An 18,652-nucleotide genomic window follows, 5' to 3' on the forward strand; every position below is an offset into this window, starting at 1 on the left:
ATTATGTAATATTTATTAAGAATTATGACCATGAGTATTAGTAAATGTATATAATTTCAAGACAACTGCGTTGTCAGATACGCACGCTTACGTACATATAGATATATGGTATGGTGAAGTGAGATACGACTGTATATCGGAATTTAATGTGCTTCTAACTCATTTACTTCACATTATAATTTGATTTTTATATATACTTTACTTATATAAAATTAATTTGCATTGCGAAAAAATCAAAATATATGTAATAATCGTTTATAAAAATCAGTAAAATTACTGAAAAATTAAAATAACGATTACGAGTTCTACAAATACTTTAAATACTTTTCTTTTTGTTTCTCTTCTGTACTTTCTCCTCTCTTGATTATATGCATTGTAACTTTTAAGAATAGGTAAGTTTGTCTACAATTCTTTTGTAACTTTCTTATATTTTTTTCTTTGTAAATTTCTTATATTTTTCCAAATATTAACAGTTTAGATATTATTTTTTGTAACCAATATCTTAATCAGTATATGTATATATAGATACCGAATTTAAAAGGCGCTGCTTGAGCAACGCGCATGTGTATACATACATGTGCATACACATACAAGCAAATTCGCTTTATTTTTAAAGATTGTTATCGCTACTCCGTTACAACATTTTTCTGTTACACACATGGCTGTGACATTGAATAAGTATGTTCCATTTAAAAATACGTATTAAAATAGTATCAACAGTCGGAGATAATGTGTGTCAATTTTTTTAATTGGAAAGATTGTGAGAATCCTTTTTTCTAAATAAACACAAAAAATTCATAGGAAATTTAAAAATTTGATTATAAAGTATACAAATTTTGAATACGATATAGATTCTGTAAAAGCATAGTTCAGTTATGCTTAAAGGTTATATGATAACTGCGTTCCTGATTGCAGTTACATATTCATCTTTTCCATACACAAATGAACGTAAAGTAAGTATAGGTATAATAAGTAATTAAATGTAATATTTGATATTTATTTTTATGCCTGTATATTCATCACTCATTTATCAATATCGCTTGTAAAAATAGAGCCCTATATTTACTTTATTTTATTAAAAAAATTTTTTTACTTACAGTATATCTGTGATGCTGATGGTTGTAAAATATTAACAAATAACTTGAATAATAATATCTCATCTATAAGATATTGTACAAGCGAAGATATTTCCACTGATGTTAATTTTTCAATAATAGAAAATAAAAATGAAGCTTCTGAATCTCCTGGTAAATAATAATATATATTTATATCTAGATTTTCAGAACAAATAATTAGACTAAAGTATATATATATATATGTAATAATAATAACATTTTAAGTATAAATAAAATCTATTTATGTTACATTATAAAATTTTTAAATCATATTTAATGTTTCACAGCTATTATACAGATTAATCTTAAACCACCAAAAAGTATATGTAAATATGTATTAACTTTGTTAACTAATGCATCAACTAGTGAAGAAAAGTGTGTCAATTATAAATTTCACAACTCTTATGGAAGTGAAACTCATACTAGGAGTACCATATGGTTTGTTTCAGATAAACAGTATCAGGTAATAACTTTTAATTTTGACATTGTATAAAATGAATAATTTGTCGGAAGATTTAACATCTATTCTTTGTTTTTTAGAACACTATTGGAATTTTTGTTCCATATATATTTACCGCATGTTATTCTGTTCAATTTTCTTTTGATAAGGATGTAAAAATGTTAAAACATAATAAATTCATAAAAACTAAATATAAACGAACAGAAATCATGACACCAATATTTGAATGTACATATGACTATAATATTGATAAGTAAGTTTATATTGTGAAGTAAAGATTGATTAATTTGTACAATATCTATTAAGAAAATAGTTATATAATATTTTTATGTCATATTTTCTTAAATATTAGAATTTTATTTAAATTTTGAAAATTTGATAAATTTAGAAAAATGGGACTTCTTGAGGTACTCCTTTATAAACCTATGGTTACAGCTGGAGTAATAAGGTTGGGAAAACTTTGGTATGATTCATCTGGAAATGAAAGCTGTCCTTTTAATAAGAAAGAATTTCCTAATGCTGTTTGGAGCTTCAATGTTTTGGTAAAATTTTAACAATACATAATATGACTAGATTGATGATGTTTCATATTATTGTGAAATATTTAGACTCCTGTGTATATGTTAAGTTAGAATTTGATAATGTAAGTAAACTAAATTTTTATAAAATTTATATATCATTTTTAGGACAGTTATTTAGGAGATAAAAATTATAACTTTAATACAACGTTGGTAAGTCTTATATTTGATATTTCTCAGTTATACTCTAGTATACTGTTATGTAATTAAAATTTGTTATTTCACTATTAGTTAACAAATGAAATATATAATAGAAATTTGACATTTCAAACTGAAATTTCACAAAAGGTAAATTATTGTGTTTCAATATTTTTATATCGTGATATAAGATGTCAAGAATACACTTTATGGGAACCACCTGACATATGTTCTTGGTATCAAAGTAAGTAAACTGATATTACTATGTTCATATATCTTTCTTAATTTGTTGCTTAAGATAGTCAATATTTCTCAGTTTGAATTTAGATGTATAATAACTTTTTTATTGCTGTGTAGTATAATATAATGGATGTTTTATTTACAGGTTGTCAAGATATTACTATTTCAACTTTTGGTGTACCAACTAAAATTAATTCTGATACAACTTCTTATTCGTACCTGCCAATTACTATTATTACATTAACTATATTTACAATTATTGGAATTATGTATCTCATCTATATCATACATATTTATAGTATGCAAGGAAAAAGCTTTCAAAGAAATATTTTCAATGGAAATGTTCTTAAAACCAATGAAACTAAATATAAAAAAAAAGAAAAATTTGAAGACGCCAATGTTAAAAATACAGATATTATATTGCTATATCCTAAGGGTTCTGAATCGTTTATGGCATTGATGGCAGATTTTCGCGGACTACTTAGCCATGTTTGCCGGTGTGTTGTAAGTTATTTACAATAATATACAGTTTAAGAAAGACTACAAAGATATAATTTACTACAATTGAAGATGTGATTTTCTATTACAATGTAACATTGATTAATTGTAATATCTATATACCTTACAGGTACACGATTGGTATGATGGCATGCAATGGAATTATGTAGCCGAGGTCGGTGCTTTTGATTGGTTTGCAGAAATGCTCCATAAAGAATGCCGCGTTGTTTGGGTAGATACTCCAATAATGCGTGCATTAATTACACAAAGATTTAACAATAGTTTATCTGTTAAAAATTTAGAACAGTATAGTTTCATAAATATTGGCGATTTCCGTGACGCAGTATTTCCTACAGTATTTAATTTATCTAAACGTAATATTGGAAAATCTACATTACAAGAGCCTAAACATTTTATTGTACGGTTAGTACAAATTTTATAGTTACTACTTTTATTTAAATAAAAGTAGCATTTATATTACCTTTTTATATTTTGCAGGTTAAAAGAATTTGACAATTTTGAAAACGATAATGATCCTTTTGTTGATTTGTCTCCGCATATGAGATACTTTATACCTCAGGATTTAAACTTGCTCTGTTCTGATTTGTAAGTTTTCATTACTAGAAATACGTTTGTGTAATAATTTTATTATAGAAGATAATATAATGCTATTACGTTCAATAAGTAATATAATATAGATATTACATATATTAAAAAAAAAATACATTAATATTGCTAATGAAAGCAGTATAAATATGAATATTGTATACCTTTTTCGTACCGGTGCCGATATTATTATATTATCAGCTTTTACAATGTATATATGTATTTTAGGTCAGCAGTGGACTTAAATATTATTGTGCCATTCACAGGCCAAGAAGATCTTATAAAACAACATTTACATTATGTAAAATTAGATTTTTATAAATAAATATTTCAATTATTTATAACTGTTTATAACAATTAGTATTTCTAGTTGTAAGTAAACTACCCCTACTTAAAATTACTAAAGTCCGACATGTCCCTATACTGTATTAATGGCTATTCAACATTTCAAAAGTCTTATGTTTAAATTTGTTGATAAAATATTTGAATTTATGAATAAGAAATATAGCAATCCAATTTGATGTTAAATGCTAATGGAAAATTTAATTGTTTTATATTTATGCATAAATTAGAAACACGTGCCCAAATAATTCAAGCATGAGAAGTACTTTTCTAGGGGAAAGATATGTTTTTGACTTTCAGAATGACTGGCGAGCGGCAACTATTTGTTTATAGATCTATATGTTATAAATAAGGTTGAATAAAGTATGAAAGTTTAAGAGGAATTAGTAATGAAAACAATATGCCGAACATTACTAATTGAATGTTTATTCAAGTTTCAATTCACTTCATTAATGGAAACATACATAATAATAGCAGTTATTCAAACTCGATGTCTGTTCTGTTAATTGTTGACAAAATATGAATATTATTTGCATTCAATTGGTTTTTTAAGTAATTGTTAAAACTACGTACTTTCAATGATTTTTATTATTTGACGTTTTTCTTATGGTTAAATATTTTCATTTGAACATAACCAACGTATAATCTCAAAAAGATGAAACGTTTAAAGAGTGAATTAATTAATGCTACAATTGAATCATATTTAAAACGACGTCATTATCAGGCAGGTTACGTTCTTATTTTTACTAAAAAAATGTTTTTTGAAGTTGAATTACAACTATTAAATTGACATAACCTCTTGTTATTTTCAAATATCTATTATAGACTAGCGACATTTTTTGTAAAGGCAATCAAATACATTGCCGAACAAGTGATGAAATGACTCTGAGTGCAACTGCTGCTTCTGCCACTTCCCAAGATAATTCAATCATTTTTAGTGCCATTAGCATTGATGTTACTGCTGCAGATCAAGCGTATCAACGGTATATCTCTTTAAATTTTTGTTATATCTGTTTCAGTATATTAAATTAATTATATATAATCTTTACTGAGAGATTTCATTTTTAAAATATATTTTTTTCTCTAGGTTGAAGATGTGGGTAAATATTGTACTCGATGATAAATTAAAAATGGAATTAAAAGGGCTTCTATACCCTGTATTTTGTCACTTGTATTTAGAGATGCTACATACTGGTAACAGGCAAGCAGCAATTCAATTTCTAAAATCACATCAAAATGAATTCAACAGTGAAACAGAGAAAGATTTTTTAGAAGAACTATCCAGTGTATTTTCAGTACAAGATATTGAATTAAGACCTTTAGTTAATTCATTTAGAACTAGAAAATATAAAGTGGATATGTCAGATGTTGCTCACTTATGTCTTCAACAATTTCTCTCAAAACATGGTCATATAATATTAATGCAGGTAATATTATAAAAAATGTTATATATTGATTACAAAATAATTATTTATTTATTTTATTTTTTGTTATATATATAATATAAAATATAATAATTTAATAATTATTTTATTTTTAGATAATAAACACTCATGTAACAATAATTAAGAAAATGGATGTGCCTGAAACAGACACAGAAGGATGTGAAGATGCAAGTATACGTTCTGAGGTGGGGATTAATGGATATGTAGAACAACCATCAGGTACTGGAGCTGACCGTGAAATGAGAGAATTACAAGAGGCTATAAGATTAATTCGAAATAATGCTCATCAACCTCTACGAATATTTGCAGTAAATAATGCTGTTGAAAAGTAATTACATATATAGGAATTTATTTATCTAAAAAATTAATTTCGTTGAAGGTCAATGTAGTAATAATTAGAAAATTGCAGAAGTCATATAAAATTTATTTATTTATCTTTATAGTGCAAGTAGTGGTGCCATTCCACCCAATATGGATAAATTAGCAGTAGGGTTTAGTACTACAGAGATTAGGCTGTGGGGTATAAATGAAACAGTATTAATTAAGCCAAAGTATGAAGAACCTTCCTTCACATTTGCCTCTGATATTCCATTTTTACATAAATTTTACGATACGTCAGATGAAATGTAAGTTCCTATAATTTCAAAATCATTTTAAATTTCAATGCATTAAGTACATAGAACAATATAATATTATACAATTTTGTATTTCATCTTAAGGATTGAAGGAGGGGCAGTGATACTTAGAGGACATACCGATATTGTACATGATTTAAGGTTTATTCCAGAATCGGATATATTACTTTCTGTATCTAGTGATAAAGATATGAGGGCATGGAGACTTAATGATTACACATGTGCCGCAATTTATAGGTACGTATTTAAATTGACTATGATACACTAAAACTAAAATGTAATTTGTTACAGTGGTCATAATTATCCTATATGGTGTATGGATCTTAGTGTATTTAATCTATATGTAGCAACTGGTTCTCATGACAGAACTGCCAAATTATGGTCTTTAGATAGGATATTTCCATTGCGTATATTTGCCGGTCACTTTTTAGATATAAATGTATGTATTTCAAATATATAAAAAAAATATTCCCTTTTATATATTCAAGGATTCATATACTTAAAAAAATATGTAAAAAATAAATTTAAAATTTGCATTAATTTTGTTATATATTATATTATTTTGTAGTGTGTCAAATTTCACCCAAACGCTCGATATTTAGCGACTGGGTCTGCTGATAAGACTGTGAGATTATGGGATAAGGACGACGGAAATTTATTAAGGGTATATATAGGCGCGCAGTCAACGATTTATAGTTTAGCCTTTAGTCCAGATGGGAAATATTTGGCAGCTGCAGGTAAGACAGTTTATAATAATATTTCGTAAAATAATATGTATTTTGTAATTTATTAATTGAGACTTTATTCTAGGCGATGACAAATCTATTTCTATTTGGGATTTATCAACTAACGCATTGTTAACTGAACTTAAAGGCCACGAAGACACGATTATGAATTTAGACTGGAGTTGTGATGGTCAATACATTGCCAGTGGAAGTTTGGATGGCACTATTCGTTTATGGCCTACACATGATCATGTTAAAATTGTTAATAGGTAATTTTCAATACTACAAATTGAAAAGATATTTATTTTTAATATTGAAACTATATTTTAAGTGTACTGTTTTACAGCAATTCATCAAGTCTAGTACCTGAAACAGAATCACCACAAATATTCTCAACTTATTGCTCGAGCATCCTTTCTTTACGTTATTACAATAAAAATAATTCGCTCGTGTGCATTGGAACAGTGGACAATTTGTAATATACGGAAAGAAAAGAATATTAAATACGATATATTTGTAAATCCCGTCTTTTATTATTCCTTGTAAGTGTTATTACACGGGGAAATATATATTTAATACTGCAACACCATAACACAAAAACGCTAACTCTTACTATTAAAACCATTTAATATATTATGTAACAAATGTTGAAGTAATTTGTTTGGCATAAAATCCGAGAAAAAAGATAAATGTAAACCATAATATCGACCGCCATGTTTCGATATTTCTAGTTATTCGTAAAGGCTCAGTTGTTCGTATACTGAAAACAAAACGTTTAACAAACGTTAAGTATTTTTTGAAAAGTTCGCTTTCTTATATTTCATTATAATTTTAGATATTTAATATGAACTAATAATACGTTTCTGTATTTACTTTTTATTTAATTATATACCATTTCTTATTAAATGAGTAATTACCATGATTTTATCTGCTTTTCAACAGTTTTAGTTACACTTGATTCCAAGAAAGAATTTTGTTTGATAATTGATCGATCTTTATCCCTTGTATTACTGGCTATGTTACAATTCATACTACTAATGTTATTACTTTGGTCGTTTCTTAAGAGATTGTTATTTTCTTCAATGGAATTTCTCCGCGGCTCAGTGTGCTCAAAAATGTCACGTAATTCCACAACACTATTTGTGCTGCTAAAATATGGAAACATCATTTCATTTATTTTTCTTATCGTTTTAAATATATTTTATTATTGTTAGTCAGCGGAATAAGAAAATAGTACAAACTCCGTTCGGTTTAATTTTTCGTTTTCCCACCTCTGCGTTTCGAAGCATAACGATGGCCGTCTTAAGTTAACTCTTCCGGAAACAGAGTTACGTTGCCTAGGAGTTTCCTGAATTTAAAAAAAGAAAAAATTTCTCTATTTAACTGTAGCTTTTTCTTGTAATTTTTACATAGAAAATATAATAGTATGACGAAAAGTATTGCCTTTATGTCCTGTGCACTCAAGGGTCGCGAAATTGTAGCGATGCTCGCTCTTCTCCTAGTCATCTGTAAATAAAATTAGTTAAAAAAGAATTAATTAATAGCGAACATATTCTGTTGATAAATCTACAATTTCGCGCATATACCAGCGCAATATATTGTATCTTGTCTAATACATTACTAATTTTCAAACCATTGTTCGATTATTGCAGGGTAATCCATTTCTGTATCTAAGTTTAGGTAAATCATCTCCCACCTCTCCAGTAGTTTCTTCTATCATGATATTGTTCTTCAACAATATTTGTCTGAAAAATTATAATTTCTAAATATTATTAAATCGCCTTGAAAAGAAAGAAGATTATTTTTTATGGCAGATAATTTCTGACAATTAATTATGATTATATTTTATTTTTCAGCATGAGAAGAATACCAATTTAATTTACGAATATTGCGAGAAACACAATGAGATAAATAAACAAAAGGAAGTTTTGAGGGATATGCTTACTTGACTTCTGCGATATCTGCTGCCAGATTTTCGCATCTGGATCGCAATAACTGCAAATACTTGTCACCTATGAAGATTGCTCGAGAGATTCTATGCTCCTGGTACACTGCTCCGAGTGTTTCAGCGGCGCAAGAAACTCTATGGGCCGAGCGTGCTATCATGTCTAACTGATGACGGACGTTTTCTATTTTGTCTATCGACTCTTGATCCGTGCAAAGTGGACACAGACCCTTTAACGGAAAATAACAGGTAAATAATAATAATAATAATAATGATTAATAGTCTCTGAACATATAAAATTCTTTCAAAAATTGTAAAACGGTTTCAATATTAACGCTTTCTGAGTTTTTATGAATTGGCTGTATTAATTTATTGCTATGACAAGTTAGTTTTTTCAAAAATATATATTTATATATTTTTATAATTGGTATAATTGATATTTGGGAAAATTGACAAGAGATCGATTCATGAACAACAGCGATGAGCGATGGAAGAAGGTAATAAATTATATTTACGTTTATATCTTCTTGCATCTTTTGAATTTCATTCATAAAGTTTCGTTCCGATTGATCTCGTTGACGAAGCGACAATGCCATCCTCCTATGCAGAGTGATCCTATCCGTACTAAGTCCTATCGAAAATGCAATATATTTGCGCTGAAATTAAGAAAGCGGGTCGATATTTACACAGAATAAAACTAAATGTACACTCGTTAATTTCGTAATGTTACGTATATCTGATAACTTATTAACCTCGAGCTCGTTCTCTGGTATATTTTCCCTGTAACAAACAAAGAGGAAAAAGAGATAGAATTAATTCAGATCTGAAAATGCATATACGCTATCGTTCAACGAAAACAGTCGGGCACTCGCGCTTATCTTGGACCGAATGCAATCGAGTCAGAAAATCATTGATGAAAGGATTTCTAATGATTTAATCTTTTTTTCGAGACGAGTCCCATATTCAAGCAAATAGAATATTCAATATTTGATAATTTCATATTCAATGAAAGAACTATTTTAGTAGCATGTAATTGGTTGACGAAATAGTGGATTTTAAAATTGCATCCACGTGAAAAAGATGAAATGTGACGTACGTATGTTTCCCCTGTGGTTTTCGCATAGAGAATATACACTGGAATAAATTAAAAAGATAGTACTTTGACTCGTGTGTACCTGTATACACTGTCTATATCATTGGAGCACGATAACCCCATGATTTGTAACCTAGTGTCGTTGAAGCTAGGAAAAGCTGGAAATTCCTTTTGTTCTTCATCGAGCGATTCCTCTTCTTTGACGCATCTGCAACGACGTTTCGTACGATGGTATCGTTCGCAGTCGCCTTCCGACAGAGATCTCCTTGCGGCAAAAAGTTTCTAGTGGCAAACGATATCAAACGATACACACACATATATTCGCGAAGAATATCATTTCGTTTCTTAAACCGATACCGAGTTTTCAGCGTTTTTCGGCTTCTCTATAAATATCTCAATGCGCGAAATCGAAAGGGAATTTCAGTAAAAGCGTCCGTACGCTTTATTTCGAATTTCCCGAACTGTTATATGTGCTTCGCGTTTTGCTTCTAGAACAAATATTATTTTTCCTATCGAACGGAATAGATCGCCAGATGTAATGCGACCATGTGGTACAGCTACGACTCAAGGTACATACATACACAATATTTCAAACGTCTGGCAATGCCGAAGGTCTCCATCGCAAATGCCAGCGCAGTTTATCAATTTTTCTTCCTTTTTTCTCGCAGATTAGATTATATTCTAAGATCGGAACCGTCTAGCGGTAAATCATTCATTTCGCAGAAATAACTACGAGCATGTTTAATACGTTTCGAGAGATAATTGAGAATAATGTTCAATCTACCTACATTGCACGTATATACATTGTAAGTACATACATTGTAAGTATTTGCATGTGAAGTAAATGCCTTTGTTTTCCTACAAAATGACTTTTTATCAGTTTCTGCATCGTATTTTCATAGTATCGAACCTTTATAATTACATAACAGGATCTAAACACATATTCTGTGATTATACATATTTCGTGTAACCACCGTACGCATTAGGACACCTATTCGTTATATTTATTGAAAACTTAACTTTATGTCATCCAGTATTTTACGCCATAAAATCAATTAATTACTACATTACAATTATAGCATAAAATAAATAAATTATACAAATGTATAACAAGATGAGAATAAAATTAAATGAATAAAACGACAAATCTATGACAAAGTAACCAGAAAATAGAAATGACGACAACGCTCAATTCATCAGCAGGTGTCTTAATGCTTGTCACCAGTGATATACGTTTCGATATTTTTACGGAAAACAAGTATATTTTCTATAGGAATAAAAAGAACAAGTGATATTTTAAAAGGATTACCAACTTGTCGCTCCACTCGTTCCAGACAAAGTTCCTCAACATCCTCCGCCACTTTTTGATCATGGATTTCCCTTAAGTTGAGTTTCCTGAAGGGTTCACCCATCGAGATAGACGACAAGGTTTGTGACAACGGGCTGTTACTTTTCGATCGTGACCTCTCATTCTTCGTCTCGTTTCGCGTACATATCGTGGCGTGCACGGTCCGTTCGATCGAATCGTCCTCGCTATCGGAACCCATCGAGCTATCCTCGTGACTCGACATTTCGGCATCGACTGATGTATATTTCCCAAGACGACGGGCACCCGACGCGTTCACAAACGAGCGGGGATACTCCGAATCTTTGATCTTAACCAGATCTGCGAATCAGAGAGAAATAGATCTCCAACAATATACATCTTATTGTATTTTTAGGTTTTTTAACTTGATCGAGCTGTGTATAGACTTTCTGCGATTTACCGGTGCACGTGATGGCTCGCGAACATGCTGAACGCGTTTGCGGTGAATTTCCATGTTGCGGCTCGGCCGTTCCATTGGCAGCAGAGCTGTTCGTTTCGGCGTTTCCAACTTTTTCTTTGGCGAATGATCGAATAGTATTGGTTAGGTCGGGTGACGAATTGGTTTGGCGCGAATTGATCACGGCACTTTCGTCGGCGACCTGTGATCGAAAGACAACAATCATTAAGAGTAAGAAGATTATTTTTAACTCTTAACGGTCCACTGGTGGGTTCTAACTTTAGACTAGACTCGGTTTAGCTGTCTGATAAATCATGTAATATATATAACATAGTTCTGTGGAATACACGATGATGCTGGAAATTGGGCCAAGGTTTTGTTCCTTTTCCTTCTTTTTCTCGGTTTCGAGATGATATGTGAAAGCGATACAATTTTGGAATTCTGTACACGTTGCGTTATAACCCTTAGCCACAGATCATTCGTAAGGAATTTTTATTCCATTGCTATAATATGATAATATGTAAGAGTTTTAGAAGATTTAACGTTTGAGCATTTTCAATTGTATAAAATCGACAAACAAATATGTATGATCAAATAAAATAGTTATATCAGGAAACCATCGCGCAGAAGTATTTAAAAGAGGATTCATTTCCGAATGAGTTCGTTCTTCATTGCGACCGGAATAATCCTAAGAAAAATATTTTCGATGCAGTAGATTCAGCGAAGTTCTACGAAATTAATTCGACTCGCAAATCGTATCAGAGAATCAGTTTGCCATGAAAACAGTCCGACTGAAATATCCTCCAAGAGAAAATACCAACAGGAACCATTAAGAGTTAAATCGGGAGACTCATAACAATCACGGTCCTTATTAAGTTTTCCAATCTTTTAGATAATAACGCTTTCTTCTATATTCTATTTATTCATTGTAATATATCGAACAAAAATTAACTCGTTAAATGGATTGTCTTTTAACCGGACATATATCTAACGTTGCTCTACGTTAAATGTTTTCTTCAAAAAAGTTAAAAATCTTTTCTGTCGAATAAATTCGAAGTCCGCAGTAGGGTCGATTTCAAATCGAATGCAAATACGAATTCGACGCGTTTTATACGTTTTATCTTAAACATAAAATCAAACATATACAGGGTGGTTGGTAACTGGTGGTACAAGCGGAAAGGGGGTGATTCTACGCGAAAAAAGAAGTCGAAAGTATAGAATAAAAATTTAAGATTTAAAAAATTTTAAAAATTAAAAAAATAACGTCAATCGAGGCAACGATCTACAGTGAGATCCGTTATAACGAGACGTGATAAAGTGTACGGTTACCGAGCGAAAATTCAAAGTCGATTTTCTCGAAACCAAAGCCTCAAACGAAAAATTTTTATTCTATACTTTTTCGCGTAGAATCGCCCCCTTTTTCGCCTGTACCACCAGTTACCAACCATCCTGTATAAAGAAGTACTAGATAAAGATATTATTAAGACTGAAAGATTACGATCTGAATGACGAGCTAGTCTCGTCTACCCCAGTTAATAGATCGAAGACGTTGAGATATTATTTCGCTTTTATAAAGAAAGATAAACATAGCCAAGGATCGTTTTTGTTATGAGTTTTTGTTACAGCTTACTTTGTACTCGTAATTCCCATTGTTATTCAACTTATAGTGTTTCCCGATTGACGTCTCGGTAATCGTGGCGTAATTATCGACGATCGTGTCCTCTAGAACTTGAGGTAGCTTGAACCCTATCGGAGATAACGATCCAGCTTTCGAAACTTGCCCGTTATTCGACGAGGGCTTTTCGCTGAGCCGACTCGGCGAGGAGCAGCTCAAAAACTTCCCGTTCTCGTTCAATGAACGATAATCATCGACGAAGTGTCTTTCCTGCAAGCTCGCTTGTTGATCGATCTGACCATTCTTCGAATCGGCGTCCTCTCGAGTTCTTTCGATTTGTACGGACGGGCTGCTTGACGTTCTTCGAAAATCCAGCGTCTGTTTCTCCTTCTCTTGATCGACCTGTGCGATCACGTCGAACGATCGACAAAATACGGACAATTTTCGTTTTGGAATTTTCGATAAGTCAGTGTCGTTCGATGTCATATAATTTGTCGCTTTTGTAGAGGTTTGTTGCTTCTGATCTGCGTCCACTTCTTGTGATCGAGGCTGTTTCTCATTATCACTCGTGGATTCGTCCATTTGATGGTTTTTAATTTCCACGGGTTGTTTTAACGGCTCTTCACCGTGATATCGCTATTCCTTTTGGACGTTTCACTTCTTTCTTATCTATTTAAATCACAATTCTCTGGTATCATATTTGTATATTGCAATTAGATTAATGGATTCTTATGTGAATATCTTCGTGGAGATTCGTTTCACGAACAAGATATTCAGCAAATTGTTGCGATTATTTTTCACGATTACGATGAATTTAGTGGAATTCGATAATGTGAATTCACTGAAAAGAAATTACAGAATCAGATGCGTTGCCGCAATGTTGGGTTCTTAATGAGTTAAGTCTAAAGATCGTATTAGCCATTAAACCTCGATCAAGCACAGATATATCGTTACTATTATTATTATTTAAATTATAAAGAAAGATATGAACACATACACGCATACACACACATTGGAATATTTTCGAATTATCTTACAATTAGAATAATCTATCTGCATTGTAGAACCATGAGAAATCAGCATACGCAAGAGACGCGGTTATGGTATGATATTCAATTCCCAGCGCGGGCAAGTTCGCGAAACACCCACGGAAAGTTGTAACATAGTTAACAGCACCGTGCTAAGGAGATTATTGCGTAATACCGAGCGGCGTATCAATGTCAACGAGTAAAGAGTGTAGCGACCCGCGCGTCAAATGAACCAGAACATTTTAATCAACGAGGATGGGAACGCGCGGTCCGTTTTACAGTTGCCTTTTCCTCCTGCCGATATAAACAGTTTGCATACATTAGGCCTGTACGTTAATTAGGACCGTCACCGATTTATCCAATTTAGCGCGGCGATCATACCATTGAAGGAATAAATTGGCTTGTCCTTGCCACTGGATGGTCTAATGTTAAACCTGCGCGCAACTTCTACGCGTTAGCGTAATTAAGACATACGTACGTACGTGTGTATGTAGCTCGCCGATTTAGATCGCTGTTCAAAAGTATTTCGCATATTTGTTCATTTCTGACGGGATACGTTTTAATTGCAAAGAAGGATCGAGTGCCTTAATTACAAAATTAATATCGTCTAATTTGTATTGTGTAATTTGTATTAATATTGTATTAATATTGTATTGAATATTGTCTTCAAAATTTATGTACAATAACAAAGTTTGTCAAATCTTATAGAATTGTCTTGGTACTTGACAAAGTTCCGATTTTTTAATCTTTGAATTAGGAGTCGCAACTGATAGACATACCGTTGATATTGATACAATCAACGATGCGAATAAAAGAATTGTATGTTGGTAAATGAGGATTTCATTTCCGTTATTGATAATTCATCGTTATGACATTGGAAAAGTGATTTTAAACAGACTAGTGAATATGCAATGAAATACTGGCGCCTCTAACGATAAGAATCAAACAAGTTACGGATTTTTCAAGAAGATTTATAACAAAACAAATTTGAGAAATTTCTTTATTCCCGGACTGTCTATTAGTTGTAAGATACAGATAAAATAAAAAAATTCTTCTAAGCTTATAAAAGGACCATGACCGTTAATATGCAAGCAGCGATACTTAAAAAATTGGACGAAACTCAATAGATATATTGGATATTAATATACTGTTGGGCAATTTTTAAACGTATCATTACAGTTTACTGTTTGTTAATTCTACAAGCTATTTATTTATGTGCCGTGCTTCGAATCAACTAAAATATCTGGGTACTCGCGAGCAGTAATCTATATAGTTCAACAAGTCTTAATTGCAATTGCAAATATCCATCGTGAATGCACGCGTGCGACACAATATTCGCCATCAGCTACTATTTGCTCAGAAACCACTCCGTTTGACATCGATATATTTGTCGAAAACTTTAACGGATGAGTTGTATATAAGTTGCGTTCGATCTTCCTAGAACTTCGTAGATGTAAACTGCCAGATATAAGTATCAAAACATCTATTCGTTACATTGGTTGGACAACTCCGACAAATATTTTTATTATTTCATTCAATATCATAGAAAAGATTTGTGATTATTATATCGTACTTATATTACGATATAAATAAATTAGAAAGGGATGCGAATGAGATCATAGCGATGCAAGTGAAATTATAATTAATAAAATAGCTAGAAAATAAAACGTCTTAATACGTACAGTTCGTAGTGTTAACGATATTTTCTATCAAAAATCTAATTCTTTTGATATTACTGGTTAGACTGTCCATCGTTTATGGTTGATTTAAGTTAATCAGATTACGTCACTTTTCATATTTATTACTGTAGTATTACCTAAGTACAAGGTACAAGTTCGCTCTAGCTTGACCGTGATACTGAGATGGAGAAAAGATCCAATTATATATAATAACATTAAATATTTCTACGATTTCACGCGCGCGGAAATTAGTCACGCGTCGTGTGCATCGTCGCGAGAATTTGGATAGGAGACAGTAGCTAGAACAAACGATTTTTACATAGTCAAAAGGATACTTGAAAATGTATATCATTCCGTCCGAGTTATTTAATTGAACGAGATTTTGCGTAACTTTCACCAGTACCGATTTATCTGATCCGAGGGGCGCGGGAAACTCCGTATTCTTTCCACTTGCCTTCGACGAGAATCGCGTTCACAAGATATTGAGAGTAAAAGTATACTAAACTACATTTCTTCTGAATGCGAGCTTACAGCCTTACTTTACCCCGATAAACTGTATTAATGAAAACAAAACGGAAAAATTAAATTTAGCAATTCTAACTGAGATAACATTACGAAATTATTTATTGCATCGAGTATTTTGCGCTCATATCTATTTTAGACAGCGGATTACTCGGTTTGGTGAATATCGAAGTTAGCTCCTTAGTAGCTTTGTAGCTGGTTTACTTTCCCATTTTCCAAGATGCACCGTTCGTTTAAAAATCACAAGACGGATATTACGTTTGCTTACGAATAATTCATATTGTAAAAATTCATTTACAATTTTATATTTTGTACGCTATTAATACGCCGAAGATTTAATCGAAAAGAGCATGCGAGCTCAAGATATGCAAGCAAATATCAAAATACCATTCGTAACAGGAAATGTCCACAGACTTTGAAGACTTTGTTTTCTTATCTCTTAAGTAAAGCCGCGTTATACAAGCTGTTGCGAAATAACGACTAATTATTTTTAATCGAATAACGCGAAATGAAGATGGCACATAGGGAATAATAAACTTCGGATTCTTTTAGTTTCAAAATTTAGTTTTAATTGGATGGGACATTTTTATCAAACAGGTCGGCGTAATGGCAGAATACGTGGAACAGCGGTTAATAAAACGCATCATTATAAAATAAAGCTTCTCTTACCTAATGTTGCGATTTTAAACGACTTGGAGATTCACGTGTTCCTGGATCTGAGCGCATCGTTTATTCGCGTGTCCCTCATAGAGAAAAATGGTGACGGAAATCAGGTTTTGCGTGCTTCGTGTCGTTCATTCTCGTTTAAATCAGCAACAACAGGGTCATAGATGTGAAATAGAGTAATAAAAGCTGAAAACAAGCAACGGAATACGACTGGCACGAACGCCGCAGCCACACTGAATGCGAACGCGTGTAAAACTGTTCTCTTTCTCGCTCTACCATCCTCTCTCCGACAGGCTCTATCCTCGCCTTTCGAACTTCTTCCCTCTTTTTCCACCTTTATACCGGTTTTTGTCTCTTTTTCTCACCTCTTCCACTGCCGTTTTCCTCCTTCGTATCTCTTTCGCGTTTTCATACTTTTTTCATCCGGATTCAAATGTTTTCGAAACGTATTCGGTAGGTATATGTGCATTATTGTACACGCGTACATTATAACACGCGTCTAGACGCAGCCGGGGAATCACAAACGATATCTGTTCAAGCATTCTGGTAATTTGTATGAAGCATAAATCGCCTCTGACACGCTTACAGTAGTAGTGTTAGTTTTTTTTATTGCTTATTGAAGATGTAGGAAGTATTAATGCCATCATCTCGTTTCATAAGTACTGGCGTTTATTATTTTATACTTTGAATTTACTCTATTTTATTCTAACATAGAATCAGACAGTGATCAGTGAAATTTACGATCGATAATAATTGGGAACACTGCAAATAGAGTAATTAGGATAGAAATGGTGAACACTAATGAATCAGAAGGCAATTGTATTTTATTTTTGTTTTGTTCTATAATTGCGATAGTCGCATGCATTAACCCAATATTAGATAACTTATGTAAAGTAGTATAATTGGGAATTACTGCGTGTTTCTAAATATAGACAGATTTCCATACATTTCCATTACATACGACAGTATGCTATAAAAAATACAAAATTTCATACGACAGAGAATATCAAAGCTGGTAACTGGATATTTTCCATCGAAATGTTAACGATTTTTTAACGCGAAACAAATCTTCCTTTTGTCCTGGATATCGGTTTTCAGTTATTCATTAATTTCGTTTTTGATTTGCTCGATTATGGATCCCTTTCATTCATTCAGCTGCATATACGTTTTATCATCGTTGCGCGCTATATGCTAGTAATTTATAAAGAGACGACGCTCATTTGTTAATACGAGAAAATCGTTCGTCTTTCCTATCGTTATGAATGCAGTGGCTGATATTTATGGGTTCTATGACGTACGTGTAAAAATTAATCAGAAATTTTCTTGAAAAATCAACATGAGGCCATAAAGATCAGGATAATTGTAGCATTAACGTGAATTTCTTATAAGGAAACAAAGTGGAGAGACTAAGTTGCAACTTCATCGTGATACACGTACGATTATGATTTTTAATACGATCTCAAGGAAACACGGTTATTTTTATGCGAGTGCATTTCATGGAAGGTATTCAGGCCAATGTCGTACATGTGTGAACCCCCAAGTTCTATTTTTATGGGAAA

General features: G+C 31.9%; 3 protein-coding genes and 1 long non-coding RNA gene across 11 annotated transcripts; 2 read left to right on the plus strand and 2 right to left on the minus strand.

Annotated features, from left to right (window-relative positions):
* Positions 1-25: 25 nt before the first annotated feature.
* LOC126869731 (uncharacterized) lies at positions 26-3,992 on the plus strand. The gene is made up of 11 exons (XM_050626639.1): positions 26-953; positions 1,100-1,247; positions 1,403-1,578; positions 1,656-1,828; positions 1,964-2,117; positions 2,262-2,306; positions 2,385-2,535; positions 2,677-3,035; positions 3,160-3,452; positions 3,528-3,635; positions 3,864-3,992. Exons 1-11 carry the CDS (start codon positions 876-878, stop codon positions 3,958-3,960), a joined length of 1,782 nt encoding a protein of 593 aa, XP_050482596.1. The 5' UTR covers positions 26-875; the 3' UTR covers positions 3,961-3,992.
* Positions 3,170-3,895, minus strand: LOC126869762 (uncharacterized). Its single transcript, XR_007690987.1, has 3 exons — positions 3,800-3,895; positions 3,511-3,649; positions 3,170-3,316 (listed from the first exon to the last, which is right to left on the minus strand). It is a non-coding gene; the product is annotated as an uncharacterized LOC126869762 (long non-coding RNA).
* Positions 3,993-4,324: 332 nt separating the features above from the next.
* LOC126869732 (TAF5-like RNA polymerase II p300/CBP-associated factor-associated factor 65 kDa subunit 5L) lies at positions 4,325-7,278 on the plus strand. 2 transcript variants are annotated; one of them, XM_050626641.1, is made up of 10 exons: positions 4,325-4,705; positions 4,803-4,960; positions 5,065-5,404; positions 5,518-5,750; positions 5,866-6,048; positions 6,142-6,294; positions 6,349-6,496; positions 6,626-6,794; positions 6,868-7,051; positions 7,129-7,278. In XM_050626641.1, the coding sequence occupies exons 2-10, from the start codon at positions 4,857-4,859 to the stop codon at positions 7,259-7,261; spliced, it is 1,647 nt and encodes a 548-aa protein (XP_050482598.1). In that variant the 5' UTR covers positions 4,325-4,705; positions 4,803-4,856; the 3' UTR covers positions 7,262-7,278. The 2 variants fall into 2 exon arrangements, with proteins under 2 accessions (XP_050482598.1, XP_050482597.1); XM_050626640.1 differs by having other exon boundaries at positions 4,325-4,701.
* A 15-nt stretch (positions 7,279-7,293) lies between these two features.
* On the minus strand, positions 7,294-17,585 carry LOC126869726 (inositol 1,4,5-triphosphate receptor associated 2-like). 7 transcript variants are annotated; one of them, XM_050626629.1, is made up of 13 exons: positions 17,097-17,585; positions 13,214-14,039; positions 11,587-11,785; positions 11,134-11,486; positions 9,903-10,102; positions 9,480-9,507; positions 9,243-9,383; positions 8,728-8,957; positions 8,416-8,527; positions 8,226-8,288; positions 8,054-8,130; positions 7,700-7,927; positions 7,294-7,542 (listed from the first exon to the last, which is right to left on the minus strand). In XM_050626629.1, exons 2-13 carry the CDS (start codon positions 13,778-13,780, stop codon positions 7,416-7,418), a joined length of 2,325 nt encoding a protein of 774 aa, XP_050482586.1. In that variant the 5' UTR covers positions 13,781-14,039; positions 17,097-17,585; the 3' UTR covers positions 7,294-7,415. The 7 variants fall into 7 exon arrangements, with proteins under 7 accessions (XP_050482586.1, XP_050482584.1, XP_050482585.1 ...); XM_050626627.1 differs by having other exon boundaries at positions 8,024-8,130; XM_050626628.1 differs by having other exon boundaries at positions 7,700-7,930; positions 17,097-17,584.
* Between the last annotated feature and the right edge of the window lie 1,067 nt (positions 17,586-18,652).

This window comes from Bombus huntii, chromosome 9 (assembly GCF_024542735.1).
Source record: "Bombus huntii isolate Logan2020A chromosome 9, iyBomHunt1.1, whole genome shotgun sequence".
NCBI classification, from domain to species: domain Eukaryota; kingdom Metazoa; phylum Arthropoda; class Insecta; order Hymenoptera; family Apidae; genus Bombus; species Bombus huntii.